At 32.1% G+C, this 25,666-nt stretch overlaps 1 protein-coding gene across 10 annotated transcripts; it reads left to right on the plus strand.

Annotated features, from left to right (window-relative positions):
* The first annotated feature begins 1,508 nt into the window (after positions 1-1,508).
* On the plus strand, positions 1,509-25,663 carry LOC111424219 (kinesin light chain). Of its 10 annotated transcripts, none has more exons than XM_071200284.1 (11): positions 1,509-1,608; positions 1,828-1,932; positions 2,925-3,141; positions 11,881-12,193; positions 12,247-12,734; positions 12,788-12,992; positions 13,445-13,671; positions 13,761-13,772; positions 18,369-18,509; positions 24,542-24,651; positions 24,977-25,663. In XM_071200284.1, exons 2-11 carry the CDS (start codon positions 1,916-1,918, stop codon positions 25,059-25,061), a joined length of 1,815 nt encoding a protein of 604 aa, XP_071056385.1. In that variant the 5' UTR covers positions 1,509-1,608; positions 1,828-1,915; the 3' UTR covers positions 25,062-25,663. The 10 variants fall into 10 exon arrangements, with proteins under 10 accessions (XP_071056385.1, XP_071056388.1, XP_071056387.1 ...); XM_071200286.1 differs by having other exon boundaries at positions 1,532-1,608; positions 1,907-1,932; XM_071200287.1 differs by lacking the exon at positions 1,828-1,932 and having other exon boundaries at positions 1,518-1,608.
* The last annotated feature ends 3 nt before the right edge of the window (positions 25,664-25,666 follow it).

The raw sequence follows: 25,666 nt of genomic DNA on the forward strand, positions 1-25,666 counted from the left end.
CAACACAGTTTTAACCAAAATGTGTCAAATAATCGCATTTGTCAGATACTGTTATCAGCTTTTCAAAGTTATGTCTCTCTAATTTTTTTTAATTTTTTGAGCAGAAATAAGTCATACTGAGAGAGGAGAGTTTCGTCCAATCGGAAAAGATGGTCCTGGTGTGTGTTCCAGAGACAGAACGGCGCGCCTTATTTCTTTATATAGGTAAGATAAAGGCGCGACGTACTGTCTGGAACGCAGCACCTCTTCCGATCGGACGGAACCCCCCTCTACCCGCATGGCTTATTTCTGTTTCTCTTTAATTTGTAATTCCATTAAATCAGTCTTAAAAAATTAGGCAGCCCTAATATTCAAAAACTGATAACGGAATCCAACAACCGACATTATTTGATAAATTTTAGTAAAAACCGCGTTGAAATCCGCCAGGGTGTTTTCGAAATAACCGCATCCTACTAAACCACAGTTTTCCGCGAAACTACATGGAATATCGATAAAATAAAATATGCCCCACATTAAGAACACACGCGTTTACCACCAGTTCAAATTTGAACAATTTTTTCGTCAAATAGTTTTGAGAAAAGAAATCGCAAAGTAGACAAAGTTGCTCTCAAAAATCGGGCACTTTTTTCACATAACTCGCGATAAAAGAAAACCTGGTTTTGTTGCATACACTTTACTTTTCAGAAATCCCCAAAAGAAAAAATCGAGTGGTGTTAGATCAGGAGATCGTGGTGCCCCTCAATTTCACCTCTACTACCAAGCCAACGGTTTGGAAAATTTCTGTCAACATATTTTTCCATTTGGTGGTTAACCCCTCATAATTTTTAAAAGAATAGAGATATCGGGTTTTGGTTTATGGGGTTGTGTTTCTTTTTTCATTAGCTTTAAAATAAGGTAAAACCCGACAGGGGTTGCTATTGAAAAATGTAGGGGCAATCATCCCCTAAAAAAACTCCACATTGCATGGAAGTTCTAAACTATCTAAGAATGTAGTTTTTGTGACCCTTTAGTGATCCCCAAATTTTCAAATTTTTTTCTTCACTCGATCAAAACTTATAGCTACGTCCCGGGAGTTTTGGGAAGCCCTGTATATGAACAAATATTTTATAATGCAACCCAACATACACCTGAGACTGTCATAAAAATATAATATAAAATAAGCATGAAATAATTAATATAATATAAAAATTAATCTGTAAAATTAAAACGTTTATAATCTTTTCATATTGAAAATAAATAAAGTTAAAAAAAAGTTTTTATTTGAAACTCATCCTATAGACTCGTAATTTTTGTAATCAAATTAACACAAAACTTTTGCTACTAAATAATTGTAATGAGTAAAGATTAATTAATTAAAATTAAAAAGTATTTCATTAAATATATAAATGTTTTTTAATGAATCTAAAATAAGATGTAAAATTAAACAAATACTTAAAAAGTTTAAATGCAACCCAATATACATCAAACTCTTTTAATCGTATCAAACCCACAAAAGATGTCGCCACGTTCATTTATTGTTCAGTCAACCGGTTAGTCCGCCATATTTATTGCTAGTGTTGTGTGTGTCCTGTCAAAATTAACAATAATCCCGAAGAAAAAACCATCCAGGTCGGTTAAAACCCAAAAAACTTAATTCGTTAATTGATTACTAATCCCTTTACGTACACTATGACTCAATTTTAACAGGACACCAGCTTTTTTTCGCTTTTCCACCTTGCTCATCTCTTTCATCGTATCTCTTTACCTGCTTTTTTTATAAACTTTACTATTGTATTTATAACATTCCTTGGGCGTATGAATAATACCAGGTCGTATTCGGTTTTTCAGGTGGAATATGTTCTTGTGAAAACCACTTTTCTTTAAATTCTTTGGGAAGTGGTCTGGATTAATTTTTTATTTATTTTAGTGAAGGGTTATGGAAGATCGACCAAAGTAAGTAACATTTTTATTTTATTGGTTTATATTATTTATATTTATCATTTAGTGGTTTTTTTAAGAAAATGTAAATAAAAAGTTGATTAAATTTAATAGTTGTGGTCTAGTTACTTAATTGATGTTGTAATATTTTAAGAAATCTCTCAATAGAAAACTCTTTATTTTTTATTTTTTTTCTTGGTTAATACTTTTTTTTTCGAAATCGATTAAACAACGGCGCATGCGTCTTTTTTTTAGAGGCGCCCGCATTGGGACTGTAGTGCAGGCGTCGCGACGTCACTTCAGTAGACGCCCCGTAACATCAACTACAACCTTCACATTCACACACTAACCAACCAAAAAACGAACTATTTTCGTTAAAATGTAATCCGTACACCGTTCAGTTTTGTAGTGATTAAGTTTTTTTCCAAACTACAAGTTTTAATCCGGTATTATTAAAAAGTTTCACCTCTTTAGTGAAAATAAGTTAAAATATTGATTGACGTCGCCATTGATATAAAACTTTTCGTTATTTTCCTTAACGTCTGCTACATAATAAGAAGTTAACAAGCAAATAAGAATACGCCCGCTTTTTTAAGCTTAAACTATAGAAACGTGCTGTATAACTCAAGAAGATAATAATAAAAATACATAGATAATCAAAAAAAATCAGAACAGCCACAAAAATATTCTATTCTTCCTATGCTCAATTATTAAACGTGGTTTTACGATTTTTAGAAAACGTATTTTTAAACTTGTTTACAACGTGATATGTTAAATAGATCAAAAAACGATGAGTAAAGCCATCAACGCTTACAGGATGTAAGTTAATCACATCATTTATTAAATTAATTTTTTAATGTAAATCTATCTCCTTGTACACATATGATTTTTCAATTACATTTTCTATTCGCACGCGTTACGCAAGCAAAATTAATCTTTTTTATTCATTTGCTATTTAGCTGTTAATGAGGTCGTTTCATTTTCAATTTTTTTTTTCTTAACGTTAGCAAGAAAATCGAAAGTTACGGAAAGATGACCGCTATGTCCCAAGAAGAAATCGTGTCGGCCGTAAAAACGGTCGCCCAAGGTTTGGAGGCCCTTAGATCGGAACACGCGGGAATTTTACATGGTTTACATGAAACACCTGATCCGATAGCTTTTGAAAGGGCTGGAATGGTTCAACAAAGCGCCGATATGATCGAATTGGGTTTAGGCGAAGCCCAGGTAAGTTATATTTAAAAAATAAAAACTATATTTGGCACAAACTTTTCTATTTTGGTGTTATTACATAGTTGGTCATCTCTATTTTTAATCTTATGAGTATAATTTTACCTTGAAGTTGATTATGAAGTGTTTTATTTACTTAAACATGGGCAAAAGATGGCGTTAGTTAGAAAGTATTAAACTTAAAATTTATTATCCAAATTTTTTTGTATTAAATCCATATAATACTGAGATGTTTACGGAATAATTAAAACTAGAACTAACACTAGAAACATTCGGGACGCACGGCTACGTCTTTTAAGACTAACACTGCATTCTAGTGTTAGTTTGATAGTTTCGGCATTAAAGCCATAAATATTTCGCAGTAACTGTTAATATATGGTAATGTCACCTTGAGTGGACCGCCTAAGGACAAGTTCAAAAAAACTTTTTGTGGAAAAAGATTGCTCGTGGTTTTATATATCAATATTTGGTTTATATCGCTAGATAACTTTTTATGGTATGATATCTTATATTTGTTATTTGGCAGAAAAAAATTTTATATTACTGAGAGAGAAAAATGTAAATAAAGGAAAATAAGTGACTTATCTCATATAGAGCAATAAAATTTATGCTTATCACAATGTTTGCATGTGAAGTCTTAGCACATGACTGTGACATCTTAGCACCACACCGGCTTTGTCAATGGCTACAACTGATAGATGTGACGAATGATTATCGAGCAGCACGAGAGTTGGCGATTCTTTTGATATCTTGGAGTACCATGAGTAGCATCATCCATGATACCTTTAAGCATTCTAACTTTGTTGAATAAGAAGAAAGGTGGCATCGAGTTCCCACTAGCACTAATAGCCAAAGCAATGATGATCATGTTACCATGCTCAACAGCTGTTAAATTTCCAATTCAATGGAAAATAGGTTAAAACCAGTTTAGTGTCAATTTATCTTCTAAGTCTCAAGCTATTTTATTCGGTAGTTCTTTGGTGATCAAATCGCTTACCCCACAGATTACAATTAGTATTAATAATGTTACTATCCTGATAAGTGAAAGTGTAAAAAACTTTGGTTGTTATCATGGATAATTCATTTAGATACAAAGAGTTTTCGTTACTTATGCGTAAAGCATATGCCAGTCTACGTGCATTCTACCCTCATCGTCGATCTTTACCGTTAACACTAAAGAAACAGTTGTGTGATTCACTGCTTGTATCCCATTTTGCTTACTGTGCTCCGCTTTACCATGCCTCAATTGATAGTGTTGATACTCTACGCATTCAAAGAGTGTAGAATGCTTGTTTGAGGTTTGTATACGGTATTTGAAAGTATCCTTGTATTTCGCATAAACTTCGTGACATTGGTTGGTTAAATATGTTCAATAGACGTAAATTGCTAACGCTCTGTCTCAATCATAAGATTTTGACCAGTGGGACTTGTCTTCCTACCTGACAAACAAAATAAGATATCGTTGTGATGTGCACAATCTGAATACGATGTTCAGGGGTAGAATTTATCCTCCTAAGTATAAGTTGTCACTATTTAGAAGATCATTAACGTACCAGATTTGTGTGCTTTACAACGATTTGCCTGATGACCTAAAGAGGTTATCTCTCAGAGTCTTTAAGTCTACCCTTGACAACTTGCTAATGAGAGATCAAAAGCTTTTTTTTTTAATTTATTTTACCTTTTAGTGGGTTGTGTGTGCGCAAGGACACATTTTTGATGTACCATCTGGATCCCGCCTGACATATTTTATTTATACATTGTAATTAAGTGTATTTATTTCGTAAGCATTATTATTATATCCATGAAAATCGTAATTTAGCACTAAGAATGAAAAAAAAATTGGCGGTTTACTCAAGGTAACAAACGCAATTCTGAGAGAGCCACTGACTTGTTTTTCAACATCAAAATTATTACTTAGTGAATTTAGACGATGAATTTCAATGTCAAAACTAACAGAAATTATATGTCCAACCTTTAAAAATTTGACTTTTACAATATTTGTACACTTCATAATATTGTGCAAAATGATAATTCGGACTTTGTTTATGGTTTTTTATAACAAAATGCTCGCTTGTGCACCGAAACACGTCGGTTCTTTATCTCGACCCTTATTAACTTATGATGTTCGGATGTGGTGCTGCTGTTCACGCTATTAGCTTCACACTTCGACTGTCACATCACATAAATGTTTCAGGCGGTCCACTCAAGGCATGAAATAATACGAAACTTTGTTTTTTTTTGTTATCGCATAAAGAAACCTTACATTTGTTGCAAATTCAAGAAGTAGACTTTCTACAATTGTTACATTTACATTAATTTCTCGAATCCATAAATACTTTTTATCTCCAACATGATCGTAACATATGTCAGTTGAGAGTAAACTTAGGATCAAAGTCTTTTGAAAAGTTCTGCGGTCTCTTGGTCTTCCCCTGATATTTTTTTAACCGACTTTGACATCAGCGTAAAGTCTCAGCAAGCTCAGTTCTGAAGTCAGCTAATTTCATCATGTCTTTCTGAGATTATCTTTTCATTGTACTAACTTTTTTGTACAGTACCCAAGCATTTATCACAGTCATGTCCATGAGGTGATGGAAAAGCCTCATTGTGCACTTTCTTGATTTTATGCGGATACGATATCGACGAGCTATCCATCAGATTAACACCTCCCATATGGGCATTGTATTCTTTTATGAATCGAGGACACCATATTTGGACATTTTTTGTCGTAGCGGGTTATACTCTCTGCTGGTGCAGAACCAACATTGGTGGAATGTAATAAATCTTGCTTATTGTGTTTCCAGCTTGGATAACCGCAAATGGTTATCATCACTGGGTCTAATTTTGTGCAGTCTGTCGTGTTGAGGATGATCAGGTGGCAAATGTTTAGTCTTAAGAAACGCACGGCTAAACCCGAATATTTGTAGTTTTAGTTTTAATTCTAGTTTCATGTCTTAAACGCATGCCTAAATAGACTTTTCTTTTGTATACATAACATTTGACAAATATTAATATTTATTAGAATTATTATTATTGCGAAATTAGTAATTTAATTTGTTCGGACTGATAGTATTAAAAGGTTAAACTACATAATCTTATCATTTTGTCACCACTTGAACTTCACTTATTTCTTTTTTATCCTATTTTTTTTTATACAAGGAAATGCAGTGTAATAAATCAAATTAATTTGAAAACGCTACGAGCCATGAAAAACTATGCTTTCAAATTTCCTTCACTTCTCATTCGTTGAACTAATTTCATTGGAATTCCGTCTTTTTTTAATACGTTCTGGCGTCATCGTCTATGAGTCATCGTTAGTTCAAGCGGATCGATGAATCCGTAGACTTTGCGGCGGCACGAATGTTACGAGAAAGTATGAACCGAGCCAGATATTGAAGCTCCGATTCTCTCGTTATCCGTTCCCCGGTTTCAGGCCATTATAAATATAAACGTTTAGCCTTGACTTAGCCTTCCTTTAAAACTCTCCTTCTATCCGGGGAAACAGATAGAGAGAAAGAGATAATTGGAATCTCAAACAGGCGGTCAATGCGTGATTTAGATTACTTTTGGGTTGGGAGAAACTAATTTTGTTCTAGAATTTTTTTTTTAGGTTTTATAAAATGGTTTAAAGTGTTTAAATTGTTAGGATTTCGATTTACAATCAGTAATTTTAATCCTTTGATTCATTTCTTATAATTAAAGGATTTTATTTTGAAATATCACTTTTAAAGTTGGAAATATTGTTATTGATGTTTAATATGTTACATCATAATAATACATCATCTAACAAATGAGGATTATAAATATCTTCCAATAGATGAATAATTTTCTTATACTTTGATACTTTTACTGCCATATTCAATTTGTCAACGGATAGCTTTAAAATTCCTCTTCTGCTAAACTAAGACAAATTTTGTTATCAATTTATAACTTATTGTTATTAAAGCAGATTGTTAAAAAATACTAACGACTCATATTTTGCGATAAAATAAGTTGCATTTGTATGCTTCGTTAATTTTTTGCTTATTCAGTGTTGATGAGTTATACAATACAAAATGTTTGAATTCTATTTAATAGTTTGTGTGAGAAATTGAAGAAGTTGTCTAATTTAGGACGAAAATCAAAATCTAATTGATGTATCAGCTTGGTGCGTAAATATCTGGTATTTTTTTAAACAATAAATCTTTTCTAAAGAAACATTTTTAAATGCCTATTCCAAAATGTGGGTCACAATTTTTGGAGATAATCTAGACTTTCACATCGGCCACCAAGATATCCAAATAGTTATCTGCCAATTTTTTTGCGGCCAATTCACGTAGTAGTTCGTAGGCACTTTTGTAAGAGAATATTGCAGATATAGAAGTGGTTCCCAATCCTTATTGGTAATAATTGACGCTCATCGTCGTTATTCTATCAATAACAAATTTCATTTACGATGATTTTGTTCTACCAATTCCATCACATTATCTTCTTACATAGCACATGTTCTTTCTTTTGATGTTTTTGAAAAGAAGCCATGATTTAGCTCCAGTGAAGATACTTCAGAAACAGAGCTTGTTACGTTGCAGAAAATCGGTGAATATTCAGATATGTTCTGGAACTGGTATTGACGGAGAGTCAATTTTTATACTTTTCCAAGCTTTTTTTGAGACTGCGGAAACAGCTTATAATCTCATCATTACAATAATAGTAAAAGTACTAGAAACAAGAGTATAGTATGAGATTCTATTAACATGCTCAGATATAGAATAACATTACTATTTATTTACGATATTATGTCTCACTACTGAATTTATCGTTTATTATTAGGAAATGGATGTAAAAGAATAGTTATATTACTTCGTTGCATTACTGGCTATTCTTACTACCCACTGCGCATAAACCATGTGGCGAAATAATAAACATCCCAGATTATAGAACGTACAATTTTGTTGAGTGCCGGATTATAGAATTAAATATAAGAGTTGTCAAGTATTAGATTAGTGGAAGTGTCGGATTAAAGAATGCCTTTATGTACTGAGAAATATCGAATTTAAAAAATTTTAAATTCTTTTCTGCATCGAATATCTTTATTTTAGCAATGATTCCATATCTTTTTTGTCCTGTATTACACTTTTTAGTTAATTCCGTAATAAAGTAACAGTAAAATTATGGACTAATTATTTTTTTTATTCTAACAACAAAAATTATTTGGCGAAGAAGACGAAACATATGTTTATGTTCTTATTTTGTCTAGGATATTACTACGGAATATCAAAATAAGAAAAAAATACTAACCCCAACTCACTCTCTTTAAAATTTGATAGTTGGATCTGGAAGGGACCTGAGCGCAGATGAACTCCCTTGCTTTAGCTTAGTCTGTCTGGTTCATTCTTTCGCCGAACAATGTTTTAAATGAAACAAAAACAAAGGAAGCTGCGAGAGCGAGTGCTATTATATAGTATAAATAGTCCTAGAAACAATAAGGAACATAAAAGGAAAAATATACCAGGACCGGATTACATCCATGACGAGGTGATAAAGAAATAAGATGTGCTAAATTCTCTTTTAACCATCTGTTCAATTCCTGTTTAATACACAGAAATATGTACAATATTTTTAAACAAGCAGTTTAATGTTTTGCAAAATAGAATTAATGCATATGCAATAATTTCATAATCTTACAAAGAAGTCTTTTTTTTGCACACAGTCGGTAAATTTCTTGAAAGACTCTTAAATTTCAGAATAAACTTCTGTGGTCTACAACCAATGTGCTTAATGCAAGACTCGCTCTAACAAAGAAATTATAGGCATTTTAGGCGCATTTAATAAATTACGCTGGCAGGTTCCTTTTGCAATCTCAAAGGAGCCATAATTTCCGGAATCTTTTTTCAGGCGTTTCTGAAATTACTGCCAAGAGTGCATAAGCTGAGAACGTTCGCCCAAAAGTATTATAACATATCACTTCCAACAATTTAGGTTTATAAGAAAGTATAACTAAAGTGATGAAAATTACCTACAGAATTGGTGTATGGCTTTGGATTTGTCATTTATGACTGAATTTTTAATTTTACAAGATTTGAGTTTAAACAATTATAATTATAAAGCATTAAGGTCTAAATTTCAAAACCATCCGTTTTTATTATTCACCTTGTTCAATATCAATTTCCTCTCCGAGTTTGCGATGAGGACTACATCATGTGCATATATCGACAACTGAAGTTTTTGTTCTTCTCTTACATGTCCCTGCGTGCCGTTTGAAACCCGCATGCTCCTTATCCGGTTCTTCTTCAATGCAAGTCTTTAGGCACCTGCAGGATACCTCCAGGATTGTGGAGTATAGCTTTGTAATGACATTAATGAAACACATTGTCCTGTAATTTTCACAGCATATCGAGTCCCCTTTCTTGTATATACATAGAGATGATTATGTTTCTTTGCCAATCTGCTGGTATCCGCCTAAGTCTCCATATCGTTTGGAAGACTTCTTTAATTTGATCGGCCAATACCATCCTCCTGCCTTCACCATTTCTGGTATTATTTTGTCCTCCCCAGCTGCCTTTCCATTCTTCATTTTCTTGATGGCGTCTTGCACCTTCTCGAGAATTATTGGCTCCTTTCTTTTATTGCTGATTCCACATTGATTGTGATGGTCAACTTCACCCAGGCAACCAGACGGGCAAGCTTACTGAAGAGATCAGAAACAGAGTGGATAAGGCTACCAAGGCTTACTATGCCCTGAGTCGATTTGTATTTGGAATGAATGAAATAAGCCGAAAGGTCAAGACAAGGATTTATAAAGCGGTCATTGAGCCTATACTTACTTATGGCAGTGAAAGCTGCTCCGTAAATAAAAGTGATATCAGTAGGGTTAATGCGGTCCAAATGAAAAGCCTCCGGAGTAATAATTCCAGATTGATTGAGAAACCTGGCTTAATGAGATACCTTTTTAAATTGGCAAAAAGAACAACTGAGATCACAACAAATAGTTGAATAACGCTAAAGCAATACCAGTGATAAACCAAAAACTTCAAGAAGTTGGAGTACTGCAGTTTTGTATTAGCTGGGAGATAACAACCTTAATATTGCGTAAACTGTTATTAACAGTACTTTTTTGTTTTGCACGGTCATCTTGAAAACGAATAAGCTAAATAAATCTCAAGCTGTAAGGTCTTATATTAAAAACAGCTGTATAAAGGAAAGCTTTTCTTATAAATTGAATTCCTAGACTTATTTACAATAAACACATTGAATTTATTTTGTTCTCCAAATAAAGGGGTATCTGCAATACCGCACCTTTTCAAGGAAACGTTTTTGTTAATATTCCACAATTTTCTTTTATCTGGAAAATTTTCGCTTTCTATATGGTTATTTATAACTACCTCTGGCGGGAGGGAGGGATGTCTGATTATTGGAGGGAACTTTAATGTACGAGGGAGAGGGGCGACGCTCCAAGGATAAGATTCTGAATAAAGAAGGAAGGGAGAATTGAGACAGTGGCAGAGAGGGGATGTAGAGATAGATAGATATATAGAGGCCAGGAGAAAATACAAAGAAGAATGGAAGAAAAAGAAGAGGGAGCTGAAGGAAAGCGGAGAAGATTAAGGAGTTGAAAGAGGAAAATGAGGTATGGAGATACTTAAAGAGGATGAGGAAGGGAAGAGAGGAAATCAGCAGAGATATAAAAATGACTGAATGGAGAACCTACTTCATGGGATTGTTGGGAGGGGTGGAAGAGAGAAGACTGGGAGATAACATTGGAAGAAATGGAAACAGTTTTGAGGGGACTGAAGAGGGGAACATGGTTGGAGGCGACAGAGACAGTGAAAAGAAGCTATGGAAGGTAATAAACGACGTATGGATAGGGGAGAGATTTCAGGACAGGTGGAGAATGGGGATAATATGCCCACTGTATAAAAAGGGTGGTGAGTAATTATAGGATCTGGAGGAATATATTACTATATATAGTATTATATTAGGAAAGGGAAAATTGTAAATATAAAAAAACAATAAAACGCTTATTACTAACTACCTCTAGCGTTGATTTTGATATTTTACATTCCCTACAGGTTCAGTGTTTCTTCTCAGCTTCCTCTAAAAACTCTAAATTTCTTTTTATAGGAATTAATGTTTTTGTCGTACTCATTTTTTCATTTAGACGGTAACTTATTCGGTAAATTTAACTTGAAGTGGGTGGACTCCTTTTGAAACTCTGTAAAGATCAAAACGTGTTGTGAGTGTAAAAGATAAACACTATGAACTACGTATGATATAAATATCTATGAACTAAGGCATTAGTAGAGTTCCGAGCTTCAGATTTTCAAGGAATATCTCGACTTCTCTGACGTCACCTATGCAACGAATAAAGTGATAAATTTTAATGCGGTATTAGCATTAATTTTGTTCGCAAAATTAAAAAGAAAATCATTCAAATCAAATTTTAGCATTTTATATATTTAGCATTCCTATCTTTGCAGATCGTTGATTTTGTCGTTACTTTAATATATTTTCATTGTGGGTTGATTAGGTTGTTGAAAAAGTTCTATAACTAGGTTATTGCGTGACTTAAAGCGTTTACATCATTATAAAACGTAACATGCTAAAGAAATTGTGTATAATCAAACGAATTTCATTTACTTTTCATGTTGGGGAAATGAGAGTTTAGTAGGTCACAGAGCCATAATTGCCCAATTATTTTTTGCTGCACCATTTTGTTGACTTTACTTAAAAAAATATACTAAATAATGGATTATTTAAAAGGTAATAATGGCGCTCGCATCCCATTTGCAAATGGTTGAGGCGGAAAAACAAAAATTAAGGGCTCAAGTGCGTCGTTTGTGCCAAGAAAACGCCTGGTTAAGAGATGAATTAGCTTCGACTCAACAAAGATTACAAGCTAGTGAACAAGTCGTCGCTCAATTGGAAGAAGAAAAACGTCATTTGGAGTTTATGGCATCTGTAAGCCGTTATGATCAAGATTTGAACGAGGAGAATTCCTCGGAGCATCCTAGAACGGAGAAACCAGATCCGGTTGTCGATTTATTCCCGGATGATGAAAACGAAGAAAGAAATAGTAAGAAAATTAATTAAACAAGGAAAAAGTAATAAAACTTTTTCTTTATATAGATATGTCACCAACTCCACCAAGTCATTTAGCCCAACAAGTAAATGCCGGTTACGAAATTCCTGCTCGTTTGAGAACATTGCACAATTTGGTGATTCAATACGCTTCGCAAGGTAGATACGAAGTCGCGGTTCCGCTGTGTAAACAAGCGTTGGAAGATCTCGAAAAAACTAGCGGCCATGATCATCCAGACGTGGCAACGATGTTAAATATTTTGGCTTTGGTATATCGCGACCAAAATAAATATAAAGAAGCCGCAAATTTATTAAACGACGCTTTGGCGATTCGTGAAAAAACTCTCGGCGAAAATCATCCTGCCGTTGCAGCCACGTTAAACAATTTAGCTGTTTTGTATGGAAAACGTGGTAAGTATAAGGAAGCTGAGCCACTTTGCAAACGAGCTTTGGAGATTCGACAGAAAGTTTTGGGAAAAGAACATCCGGATGTTGCGAAGCAATTGAATAATCTTGCTTTGTTATGTCAAAATCAAGTAAGAAAAATTAATTATTATGATTTTTTTTATTGATTTCTTTTTGTTTAAAGGGTAAATATGAAGAAGTTGAAAGGTATTACCAACGTGCGTTGGAAATTTACGAACAAACATTGGGTCCAGATGATCCAAATGTCGCAAAAACGAAAAATAACCTGGCTTCTTGTTATTTAAAACAAGGAAAGTACACGGAAGCTGAAAAATTGTACAAGCAAATTCTGAATAGGGCGCACGAACGAGAGTTTGGAACGATCGATGGTGAGCGATTGAAATAAGAGTTTTACTTTATTTCATTTATTTTTTTTATATATTTTTGCTATGTTCGTTCACTACTTTTAGTTTAACTAGCGTAAAATTATTCCAACTTCATTAAAAAAGACCAGTATTATCTTAGGCAGCTTTAAAAATTTGTAAGGTTTTTGTAGCAAAAAGAATTCTAAATTCAAATTGTTTTCGATTTTGTTTGAAAACTGTTTTATGTAGAAAATGTTTTCTTTTAATATCCTCGTATTTTTTTTACTCATGTAAAACATTTCGAGTTTAATTTTTTAAATTTTCATTAATTATACGTCCAAATTGCATGCCTGTTGTTTTATTATTTATTCGTCAGTTTCCTATGCTTATCATTTTTGGTACAATTAGAAAAAGGGACGTAAAATTGTTAATATCGTTAAAACATCTAGTATTTTCAACGTGGTGACAAATTATAGGCGACAACAAACCGATTTGGCAAGTAGCCGAAGAGCGCGAAGAAAACAAAGCCAGGAATAGGGAAAACGCTCCTTATGGTGAATATGGTGGTTGGCACAAAGCTGCTAAAGTTGATTCCCCAACGGTTACAACGACTTTAAAGAACTTGGGGGCACTTTACCGTCGACAGGGAAAATACGAAGCTGCTGATACGCTTGAAGATTGTGCATTACGCAGCCGAAAAGAGGTAAGCTAAAGAAAAAATTATTTAAAACCATTAAAAGCTTTGGTAGTAATAGTTTAATTAAAAAAATTTCTTTATCTAAAACGCTGCAGCATGTGCAACAAGTAAGTTTTTAAAATGCTTTTTGAATGTTTTAATTTTGAATTCAAAATTTTTTTACCCACCATTAAAATGATGTTGGTTTAAACAGCACAAAAAATTTTAGTTATACAAAGTGAATCATAAAGAATGAGAAATCTTAAATAATTAATGATTAATATCTAAACATATCTTCTTAGAAATGCTTTTAAGAAATGCTTTTGTAGTTACTAAACAATATTCTTTATCAAAGGAAATGTATGCATACTTTTCATACATACTACTATGGTATACTTAAAAATATTGTGTTAGCGTTTAGCGACTATTGCATATAATATCAAACTCTTATAGTTTGTGAATCAGAGAATTTTAACATGTTTCTCCATTTGATGTACCGTCGTTAAAGAAGGTACCAATTAAAGTGTCATCTATAATCCCACACAACACATTGACTACCCAAGGTCGTTGGTATTTATTTCACGTAACCAAGAAAGATTTCAAACTGACCAGTAATGCATATTTGCGCTTAATGTTGATGAAACTCTTGATGTCATCACACTGTGTTGGGATACCGCTGAGCCACGAGAAATAGCGCGAGAAGAAATTTATTGATTAGTAAGAACAGCAGCTTAAACTTTCTTTGTGTTATCATCACCCAAAGATTTCCAGCTTTGGCAAATTGTTTCACAATACGATGAAATAATGCACGAGTATAAGATGTTTCTGTCGCGAAATCTTTCTTCGTATAAATTTGAAAATATTACAAAACAATTTAAATACCTCACCCGGTATAAGATAATTACACTAGTCTATAAAAGAAAAATCATAAAATGTACATTTGACACCACTGTATTTTTCTTATGTAGTTTGGTCCCTTAAACCCAAAAATCACATTTCAAATTTTTTCTATGGATACGTTTTGGAGCTGATTTTTTTTTAGGGGAAGATGACTATTTGCAGCATATCTCAAGTTAGATATGTTCATCAAATTAAAGTGTATTGTATAGCCAATAAATGTTACTAATACTTATTCTAATCGGTTCGGTAGTTTTAAAACAATGGCCCATAATATGTGAAAAAGGGATTTTTTAAACAAAATGTGAACCAAAAATTCATTCAATATCCGTGGAGAGTCGCAAAAATAGTATATTAAGTATCCAGAACGGTAAGTACAATTTACCGGTTGACGACAATGTTTGGAGATTGAGCGACGCATAGCGAAGCGAAGTCTCCAATAGTGTCTGAAAAAAATCATAATTCTGCTACTTGCTGTTTGTTTGGGGAGCGCATTTGCAGTTAGAAAATAAACATAAAGGGACACTTTTTCACCATTAAATTGATAATATAGGGTGTCCACATAAAAGATTCTAACCAAAATTGCAATTTATTTGCTTAAACACTAATTAATTTTAGTATGAGATGTTAGCGTTCTAAAGTTAATAATTTTCTAGAAAGAAATTAAAAAAATTAATACTCTAGTATTAATACCAATACTCTAGTATTAATACCAATACTCTAGTATTAATGCCAATTGACGGTGTTAGTCTAGTGTTTGACGAAATAAAATCATTTTCAACGTCAACTAATGTTTACTGAGCATAATTAAATTTTGCAAAGTGCCTTTAAACAGTGATTATCCTGGAAACGGAGAACTTTAGAGAAGATTGGTAGGTATACCAAATTTATGTAAAAATGTCTAAGAAACTGTTTCAAGTTGTGCGAGTTGCAAAAATTTTAACGATGAAAAGGATACGTCTACTTTAAAGGAGTTTTTTAAGGCAGGCAGTGCCATCTGAAAAATAAATCAAAACTAATACCAAATTATTATTTTTATCGTCTTAAAAAATGGTCACCAATTTTCATGGTCATAATGCAAGAGAAAACGAAATATTTAAAGAAAAGCGAAAATAAAGTATTAACTTTAATGATCTGTATTTTCGTTATTATTAATAATTGGACTAACATAAATTGGATTAAATCGTAACAATTTAATGTAAGGAATTCACTGTTCCTTTGTGTCCCAGTAGTAACGGACCACCCTATATATAAAAATATAGGTAGATACAATTAAATAAAATCGCAGTATATCATAAAATACTTCATCCTTGTTAATTGTATAGGTATTTTTTAATTTCCACCAATTTTGAAGTAAAAAATTGACAAAAATATCTTTTTGGCCAAGACTTTTAACTAATTCGCTTCTGTGGCGTCGTGTTAGCCGTAGCAAACAGTAAAATCAACTTACCGTCATAGAAACACTACTCGTAAATAAACAAAATAGTCCGATCGTGCAAAAAATTCTTGTTTACCTTCTACGTAAAGTTTGCTCTTTTAAGAAGACAACAAGACGCGTACCTTGTTATACTCCAATATATTTTATAAATTTAAACGAAGTTTCCTTATAAATGTGGATGAGATAAGTCGTACTACTAAATTGTAACATTCCGTTTAAAATAACGAAGTTATAGGTTACTTCCGGTACACTGGATGTGGCAGTCATCTTGAAATTATTTTAAATCGAAAGATTGGGATGAATAGCTCCTACACGCAAAATCTCAGAAACGTACGAAACATGAAACCTAAACATTTCTAACGGTCTAGTTGCGCGGAATTTCATGTACAACAAAAAGCTGTGCTCTGACATATAGAAGGTCATAATTTTTGGTAATTTCTCCACAGATTCTCATCCTGCGTACCTTGTTGTCTTCTAAAAAGAGCAAACTACGTAGAAAGTAAAAAGGAATTTTTCTGCGACTCTCCACGGATATTGAATGAATTTTTGGTTCACATTTTGTCTAAAAAAATCCTTTTTTTTTTACATATTATGGATCATTGTTTTAACCTCTTAAGCGCTTTTTACATTGAGCGGATGTGGACAACCTGGTGTGCGATTCATGTTGCACCAGTATCGTCATTTCTTTCTAATTTTGTTTTCATAACAAAGGACGCATCGTTTTGTCGGCTTTTGTTTTGTTGTAGGTGGAATGAAATCTGGGAAATGTGGCTGTAGTAACCAAGAAGGCCTTGGTGTTCTTGATCGGTCTTCTGAAAGATTTTTTTTCTTTAGCATGTTTTTCGACAAGCATTTCACCCAGGTCCATCAAAAAATGTTTTCTATCATCAAGTTTTCTATGAATTTGGTAACAATTTATGGCAGTTATGTCCAAAAAGTGGCGGAATATTTTCATGTGAAATTTTTTAGTCTCTTTCTGGCATCATTTCTGACAATCGTCCGCTAAGTCTACACCGCCCATGCTTGTGGTGTATTCTACAACTGCTATAGACTTTTTTTACTGTATGTCCTCCTTTCAAAATTACATCTTGAGTGTCATTGTAGTGGAAGGAGCTTACCATTATCATATCTTTTTTGTCTTTCCATTTCAACATCATCTGCTTCTTTCTAAACTTTGCAATTTGTTCACCTCTTGCTACTTTTGTGTTTTTAACTTCTTCTGGGATTCCTCTCCTGTTTGATCGGACAATTCGTACACAGTCAGTCTTACATTTCGCTAGTTTATCACTGAGATCAATACTTGAGTAATAATTATCTAAAAATAAACAGTAGTCACTTCCCAGAAGTGAATGTGTAAGTTCCAAAACCAGGATAGTTTTGATACATAGAAGACACCGGTTCATCAGGGTAATGAGAACCATATAACGTATCTTCACCAGTGTATATAATGAAATGTGGTCGAGGAAGACCAGAATCGCTCCAAGGAATGTCAACAAAAGAATCTACATTTTTATTTTCACTTCCAAAATCGTGATCTGAAGAATCACCGGAAGCAGCGTTGTAACTTTCGCTGTAATCGTCGTCCGTATCGGAATATTCAGAATCACACATCTAATTTTTTTTTGCCATGTCTAAATGATAAGAACAAATAATACTTTCAATTAGAAATTATTAGAGTTTAATTAAACTATACACTCAATACGTGGAGCACCGAATAACAGCGCAGAAATGTGTTTTAAAAGCGAACAGCGAATTAAAACGTGAAACCAGTTCAAACATGTGTTAGACCGAAATCTATACTAGCCAAAAATAGAATATACGTGGCGAAAATCGTCTTTCCTATTGAATATCATTTTAATTTCTAAGATGCGAATATATCCGGCATACCCACTTCCCTTAAGAGGTTAAAACTACCGAACCGATTGGAAAAAGTATTAATAACATTTATTGGTTATACAATACTCTTTAATTTGATGAATAGCACGACCAGATCGGTCATATCTAACTCGAGATATGCTGCAAATAGTCAACTTACCCCTAAAAAAAAATCATAGCTCCAAAATGTATCCATAGTGTTATTAAAGATTTATAAATTCTTTTTATAAGCTTCTTTTGACACAACATATAAAATAAATAATAAATTGAACATTGTCCCCATTAAGACGCAATGAATCATATGGTTTTATTTAGAATGGGATATACAATCCAATTTTAATTCTTGAGTTCAATGATTTCTCTTTTTTTTATGACTCATTGTATACATTGCTTTGTATAAAGCTTTGCTGTACCGCTTTTGGACGGCATTAACAAAATTGTTTCTAAAATTTTTAAATGGAATTAGAAATTAGTTTGTTGGTTCGTTTTTGTAATGAAATAAATTTATACGTAGGCTCTAGATATCGTAAAACAGTCAAAAATGGCGGCACTGCTCGGCACAAACGAGCGGCGTAAACCGGGTTCAGCCTCAAAAGATAAAAATTCAAGGAGAGGATCAAGGGAAAGTCTGGACATGTCTTACGACGGCGAAGAGGTACGTAATAAACACAATCTATCTTTCAAAAAATTTAAAAATAATTAAAGAAAAACAATCAACACATCGCTTTTATTAGTAGATTTAGAACGCTTTCGGTCTGTTTAAATGTTTCTTTTTTTCACAAAATTCGGTGCTTTCTTTTATTATGTTTTTTTTTAAATTTTAATAATAAAGCACTTCATAATTTTCTTTTGGTAAGTCAAAAAAATTTGTGTTTTAAGACTGTTATAAAAAGTCGTAGTGATTTTTTTATTGTTTGTTGCAACTTTTTGTGTTTAAAATCAAAATTTATCAACTCCATTAAATTTAAATAAGGTGTTAAAACTATTATTTGTTTTTTCAAATTTTATTTTAATTTTATTAATACAGTTTTAGATTTAAAACAACTGAAGCAACAATTTCTTATAAACTTTCTTTTTGTTTTTGTTGTTAACAGTCCTCAAACCCTGCACGTACCCCGGACGCCGAAAAAGGTGGATTAAAAACAAAATTGTTCAATGCACTCGGCATAAATTCGCCGGTTTCAAAACCGAGCTCTTAAGTTCTAATTAAAAAAAAACCATCTCGTTTGAGTTTCTACCGACTGCTACTTATTATATCGATTCTACCCATTTTATAACAAAAAGATATACGAAAATGGTGATTTTAATCCTTCACTCGATGTTCATTAACTTATTTAAGTAATTGTTTTTTTTTTCTGGTTAATTCTTTTTGATTTTTTTACTTTTTAACTTTGCGATTTTGTTTTATTTGAGTACATTCCAAACAATGATGAGTAATGCTTTTATTAAAAGGCGAAATAAAAATGAGATGAAGGAATTTTTAAAATATAATAATAACGTTCCTAAAATGATTAATCAATGATTTATATAAAGAATAATATCGAAGGGGTTAACAATTTTGAAGTGTGTTCAAAAAATTGTTTTAATCATGTAATTTTTAATTTTTTAAAAGCATTTATGTGCACAGAATTTTTTAAACAATGGTATTATATTGAAATTAATTTTTACAGTATTGAGGGGTTTAAATGAGCTTAACATAAAAAATTGATTAAAAGAATTAAGAAAAAATTTAGTTATTATTTAATTATTTTAAGGTATTTCGGTTGTGCACACACACAAAAAAGCCTATATAATATAATTTATTTTAATTAGTCTCAATTATTATACTGAATAATGCAATTTAAATTAAAAAAATAATAATGTTATTGATAGTGTGATAGCTTCCATATTTTTTTGCTTTTCTTTAGATACTTCTAAAGATAAAAAATTTAAAAAAATATCTTTATTTATTATAGAATCTGTATTATAAAATCAATTTTAACTTAACGATGGAAATTACAATGTCAATTAATTAAAAGAAAAAAAATACAAAAAAAAAATTAATTAAAAAGAAAATCGAATCCGTGCAATTTCTGTTCTGTAACAAAGATTTCCAACATTCTAAGATTTAACTAAAAATAGTCTTCTCTAAAACTTAAGTGGCGAATACATTTGAGTTTTCGGAAATCTTAAAAAACAAACTGAATCAGACGGCTTCCAATTGAAAGAAAACGTTCGTTTCGTAAAGAAAAGATTTTAAAAAAACAATACGCTGCATGTGATAGAAATGTAGTAGGCATTTCGTATTATAAGATGTTTTAAAAATAAAAAAGAATATATTAAAATGAAAGTATAAGTATACAGATAAAGATCACAACGAACACATTTGGTTCTTCCAAATAAAACATTAACTTTTTACTTTTTACTGAAACCATTTTTGCACATTAAAAAAGATAAGATAAAACATAGAGGTAACTGCAATGTTAGCGAGATTTTTAAAAAAACAAAGAAAATTAAGGACTATGTTTGTTAACTTTTGTTTAAATAAATATCTTTATTAGAAAAAAATTTAAAGTTGTTTTCTTTTTTTACCTTTCATCATCAAGCCATTTATATTTTGTTATTTCTTATTTAATTTACCTTTATTTTAGTATTATTTAGCATGTATTGTATATTTTGGTTTATTTTTAAATTTATTTTTATTTTTTAATTCATCATTAACTTCATGGAGTTGATAAAATTTAACACTTTTTCAGCTTCTTGTTCACGTATAAATGTATTTGAAAGTTTGTTTCGTGTCGTTTTACGCTTTTTAATCACTTTTACATTATTTTTATATATAGGATGTTTGGGAATTTCTTTATCAAATTTTAGAAGATTGAGACGTTTAATTTGTTGACACTGGATTTACCATTTTTTGTTAATAATCCACTTCAAAATAAACGGCTTAATTTTATATTGCAAAAACTTCGGAAAAAATTGTTTTGGATCAGCTCTTTTCTCTGCTTCCTTTTATACTAAAAAGTAAATGCGCTTACTTTCACTCTAAGGAAAAGAAAAGATATTTCTCGCATTAATCTCTAATTATACTATATAAATATTAAAAATGGTTTAATACTTTAATTACTGTAACTAACATAACACATAGAGTTGACTAATTATGCCACTTTATTATAAAAAGGACCAGAACAAAAAAGATTGCAGTGGTAAAACTTCAAAAGAAATGGAAAGAATACTTTAATACCGTAAAATCTATGAAATAAGAGGATAATGTTTATCTCAAGAGGATTGTTTCAATAAAATTGAAAATGGCTATGAAATATTTAGTCAGAAAAAATGAATATGATTGACTGAGCTATCTGAGCTCATGAATCCTTCAAATTCTTGAAGAGAAGAGGAAAAATTGGATCACATTGAAAAAAAAAGTTATTTCATTAATTATACTAGCTAGATGTTTCAACATTGTAGCACAAACTGCGTAAACATTAAGGTGGAAATGAACTTCATCGTTCTCATGACATGGTGACTTCATGATAAGGTGTTGACAATCTTCAATTCTTCTACTAATTAAATGTAGTTTCTGATTAATACATGTCTCAATAATTTTAATTAAAAATTTAGGACAGCATAACTTTTCTGTTGATAAAGCAGAACGAAATTTTATTCAAAAATTAACATACAACTATGCACAATCAAAGTTCGAAGTATCCACCCTTCACCTTTATATAGACTTGCAGACGCTTGGAGAACGTAGCGTGGTGGAGAGGTACCCATGCCTTCTGAAGGACGCGCTTCAGACTGTCAAGATTCTTGTGGTACATGCCTTACTCTCAAGGACCGACCACATGGCAAAGTCAAGGTTCAAATCAGACATCAGTGCTGAACCTTAGCCTTCTGCGTGGGCGTTGGTACTTACCTGCTAGAACGTCCAGGGGCGTCTGTTGAAGTGAGATTGACTCCAAAGAAGCACTTCTTTTATCAGAATGTCATCAAGGTAGTTCTGGGAATTGATCTTGATCTTGTCCTCACTAAAGTCAGCGGTGTCTTCCCAGTCGAAGTCACTCCGACCCAAATTATGAGGTTCCTGAATCATTTGCGCCAGTTATGTTGTTTTGGCAGTTGTATGTTTGCTCAATAGTGAATAACTTCTCGTCGGTGAAGAGGATGCCGGTGAGAAGCATTTCAGAAGTTCGCGACATCTCTGTTTAGGTTTCCTTCATAGTGCGAGTCTTTTACATCTTGATGCTAATAAGGTCCAAATGATGTTACACAATCCTGTGCGCAGGATCAATTTACGGTTGATATTTAGCTCCTTAGCCTTTTTTCGGAATGATCTATGGTCTTCTACTTTTGGGACGGTCCTCGAAACTACCGGACCCCCGAATACTACGGATTGTGCATTGGATTGGCCTCTACGTTAAACGAACAAAGGAATTCTTTGGATTTTTGGGGGAGTCTTATAACAATAAGAAAAATATGCAAGGAAAAATTCACATTCGTTCAAGAAAAGCGAACAAAGTTACAACATCGCAAAGTTAGGTTCCTGGATTTCTGTTCCACCCTGTATGGCATAAACAATACCAATGTTTCTGGCGAAAATATTTTTCTTTGTGTAAATTTCATACTTTTAATAAACGAATCTGAGCTTAAAATTAGCTTTTAATTAATTCGAATTATGATTCTGGTTGTGTGACTCAAAAGGTGGCAGAAAAGATTTGCTGATATAGTCCAAAATGTTAGTTACAACTTCTTGGGCAATGCTTGAACAGCATCGTTTCTAGCAAATCAAGTTTGTATAGACACAAGACTGCATATTATTGCGTTTGGATCAATACTCAAAATCTATTATGTCTCCTAACTTGATAGATGCATTCATCTCCTGTTCTAAAACTCTGCTTTTCATTAAAATTACATCTTATCATTCTCGGCTTTATATAAAACTGCATCTATGGGTGTATCAAAACTTCAAAACCACATAAAATCTCCATATATTCTTTATAAAATCTGCATTGAGTTTATGAAATATGAATCAATCCATAACGAAATTTCCATTATGCCTAATGTCTTAATAGATGCAGCAAGTCTACATGATGTTTGCATCAGGACAATTCCATACAAAGCGTATGTCACCTCTGTATCAAGTGTATACGATGTTTCTATTAAGTCAAACTCGTGTAGAGTGAAGACTGTCAAGTCGTCATCGACATTGCAACATGTCTACTACAAATGCTGCAAATCTGGGTCTACGAGTGTACCAAAACTCCAAGACCGAATAAAAAATTCGTGCAGCCTTCCACTTCATCAGCATTATACTTCAATTATATGTCACACCTGCAAGAAGTCTCCATCATGTCTTGATGAACTCGAAGGAAATCAAATGTCTATCAATTACACATCAAAACGATATGTAGGTGTGGAAATATACACCTCTATCAAGTCTACTTTATACTTTTATCAAACTGGCATCGAGACGATTCCGCATAAAGTCTACATTGTCACTTCATCAAGTCGTCATCACTGAAATCATCAAATCTGATTCCGCTTAACTTGCTATTCACAGAAAATTGTCAGGTAAGATGGTCAAAATCGTTTCTGTCAATCTGTGAAGGTGCATAATTTACACATTTAACTTAATTCAAGAATCACAAAAAAATGTTCTTTCATGTTTCGTAATAAAAATGATGAAATGGTACAAAAGAGTACGAAAAATGAAGATTATGAATAATGCTATGCCTTTTTATCTTTTGGCGAGGGCTACAAGAACGAAAAAATTTTCTCTTTGCATTTCTTATTATTCCATAGTATTCTTGTGAGATTAGTTTCCTCAAAAATTGATAACATTCATTAGTTTCTGTGGTATTTGTTGATTTATCTTATAAACTGTTTGTTTATATCTTACTGCCTGTTATGGAGAAGTTTTTTTTTTTATTGTATTTCCTAGCCTTTGTTATTTCATTTGAGCCACATGCACCATAACGTCTTCGCCACCATCACAACGTCTTTCATTTCAACTTCCGTTGGCGATATTTCCATTGCTACATTTAGCCTCTTACATTTTAGTGCTAGAAATGATTTTTCATTCCTACTTAAGTTGAACACTTCTACCTCGTATCTTTGAATTGTTATTGCCAATTGGACTCAATATTTCGTTACGAGTGTTTTAAGTATATCTGAGTCATCAAGTTGTTGTTGAAGCAACATTTATTTTGTTTTGATCTATTCTAGTAGGCGAGAAGTTCCTGCTATATCTGAGCCTCATTAAACACAAACTAGGGATTCTGCAAAGGCTTCTGATCCAATCGTGCACTTATCTTTAAGATACATATATATATTATTTATGGCCTTCAGAGTGTTGCAATAACACAAGATATATTTCATCGCCTCGTCTCTTCGTCGGGTACACAAAGAAGATATTTAGGCTATTCCAACTAAATGCTACAATATGTTAGAAATGTCATGCAAAGCTGATACAATCTCAAGTATCCGTAAATCTTGGCGTAAAATTTAGACAAAGGAAATTTCCAAACACCTATATGTATAATCTGATTTTAAGATCTCGTTTTCAATAACAATCTTTTTACTAGTTGGAGATCTAAATGTTTTAAACTTCAAATTAATATCTATATTCATATTTGAAAACGGGTTTTAAAAAAAGGTTATTACTTTTATTTGCGTATTTGTCTTTAAAATTGATATATATCGGTATAGAGCACGAAACTTGCAAGTACACTGAACTATATCAAACACACTCTACCTGTATCTGTGGTCAACTTACTTAGTGTCCTTTCGGGAAAGAAGGAAAAACCGGGAAAAGACAGGTAAGTATTTGAAATGCACATTTATTATTATTCGTGCATGTTTTTGTGCAGTCGGCAAGTATTGTTTTAATTATTTTTGTGTTACTTGAGCAATTTGGCTATCTTATTAATTTATTAAGGAAAAAATCTTCAAATTTAAAAAATGTTTATGAAAGATTTTCAGAGACATAAAAGAAGATTGTTTTTTCTTCTAGATGATGTCTTTAAATTTTGGCTTTCTAAATGTTGCTTTAAAATCAAGACAAAAATTCAAGGAATTATTTAATTTAATTAAATAAATTAATTTCTATTTTTTATAATTGTTTTGTAAATTCTTTTTTTACAGAACGAAACAAGAAAGGCCCAAGTCAGAGCACATTAAATACTCGAAAATGTCTCCACAATCTGGCCAAGTTTCCTTTCACATTTAATCTTATTAATATTTATTCCATTAACGGTATTATTATTGTACATTATAATTACAACATAAACTAAAGGTGTGTGGATATTTCAAGTTATTTTTTATCTTTTTTTTTTAGTTTTAAAATAACTTTTGGCCGGTATAGAACAATTTTTTACTTCAACATTTTTTTATATTGCATTTTCTTAAGATTTTCATATCAAGAAGATACACAAAAAAACGAAAACAAACTATTAAGATATACTATCAACTGTAAACTTAAAAATTCACAAGTTATTACAAAAAAAAACGTTCGCTACAAAGCTCGTTGTATTTTCCAGCTTCTCAAAAATAAAATAAGATGTGGTAAGCTTGTGATGTACTGATGATAATAATAATTAAAGTTAATTTAGCTTCACCATTTCACTTTTACATTTTTTTAATTATTATTTTATTGTACTCATAAGTAATTTATTTATAATCATAGTATTAGGAAAGGTCTAGGTTTTGTAGTTATTTTGTATTTTATTGTTAATAATGTTAATATTATTAAGGAAAGAAAATGGGATATTTGTAGTGCTTCTTTTTTGCTAATGTATTATTTATGGATAATAAAACAATATATAAGAATAATTA

The sequence above is a fragment of the Onthophagus taurus genome, chromosome 11, assembly GCF_036711975.1.
Source record: "Onthophagus taurus isolate NC chromosome 11, IU_Otau_3.0, whole genome shotgun sequence".
Taxonomy (NCBI): Eukaryota; Metazoa; Arthropoda; class Insecta; order Coleoptera; family Scarabaeidae; genus Onthophagus; species Onthophagus taurus.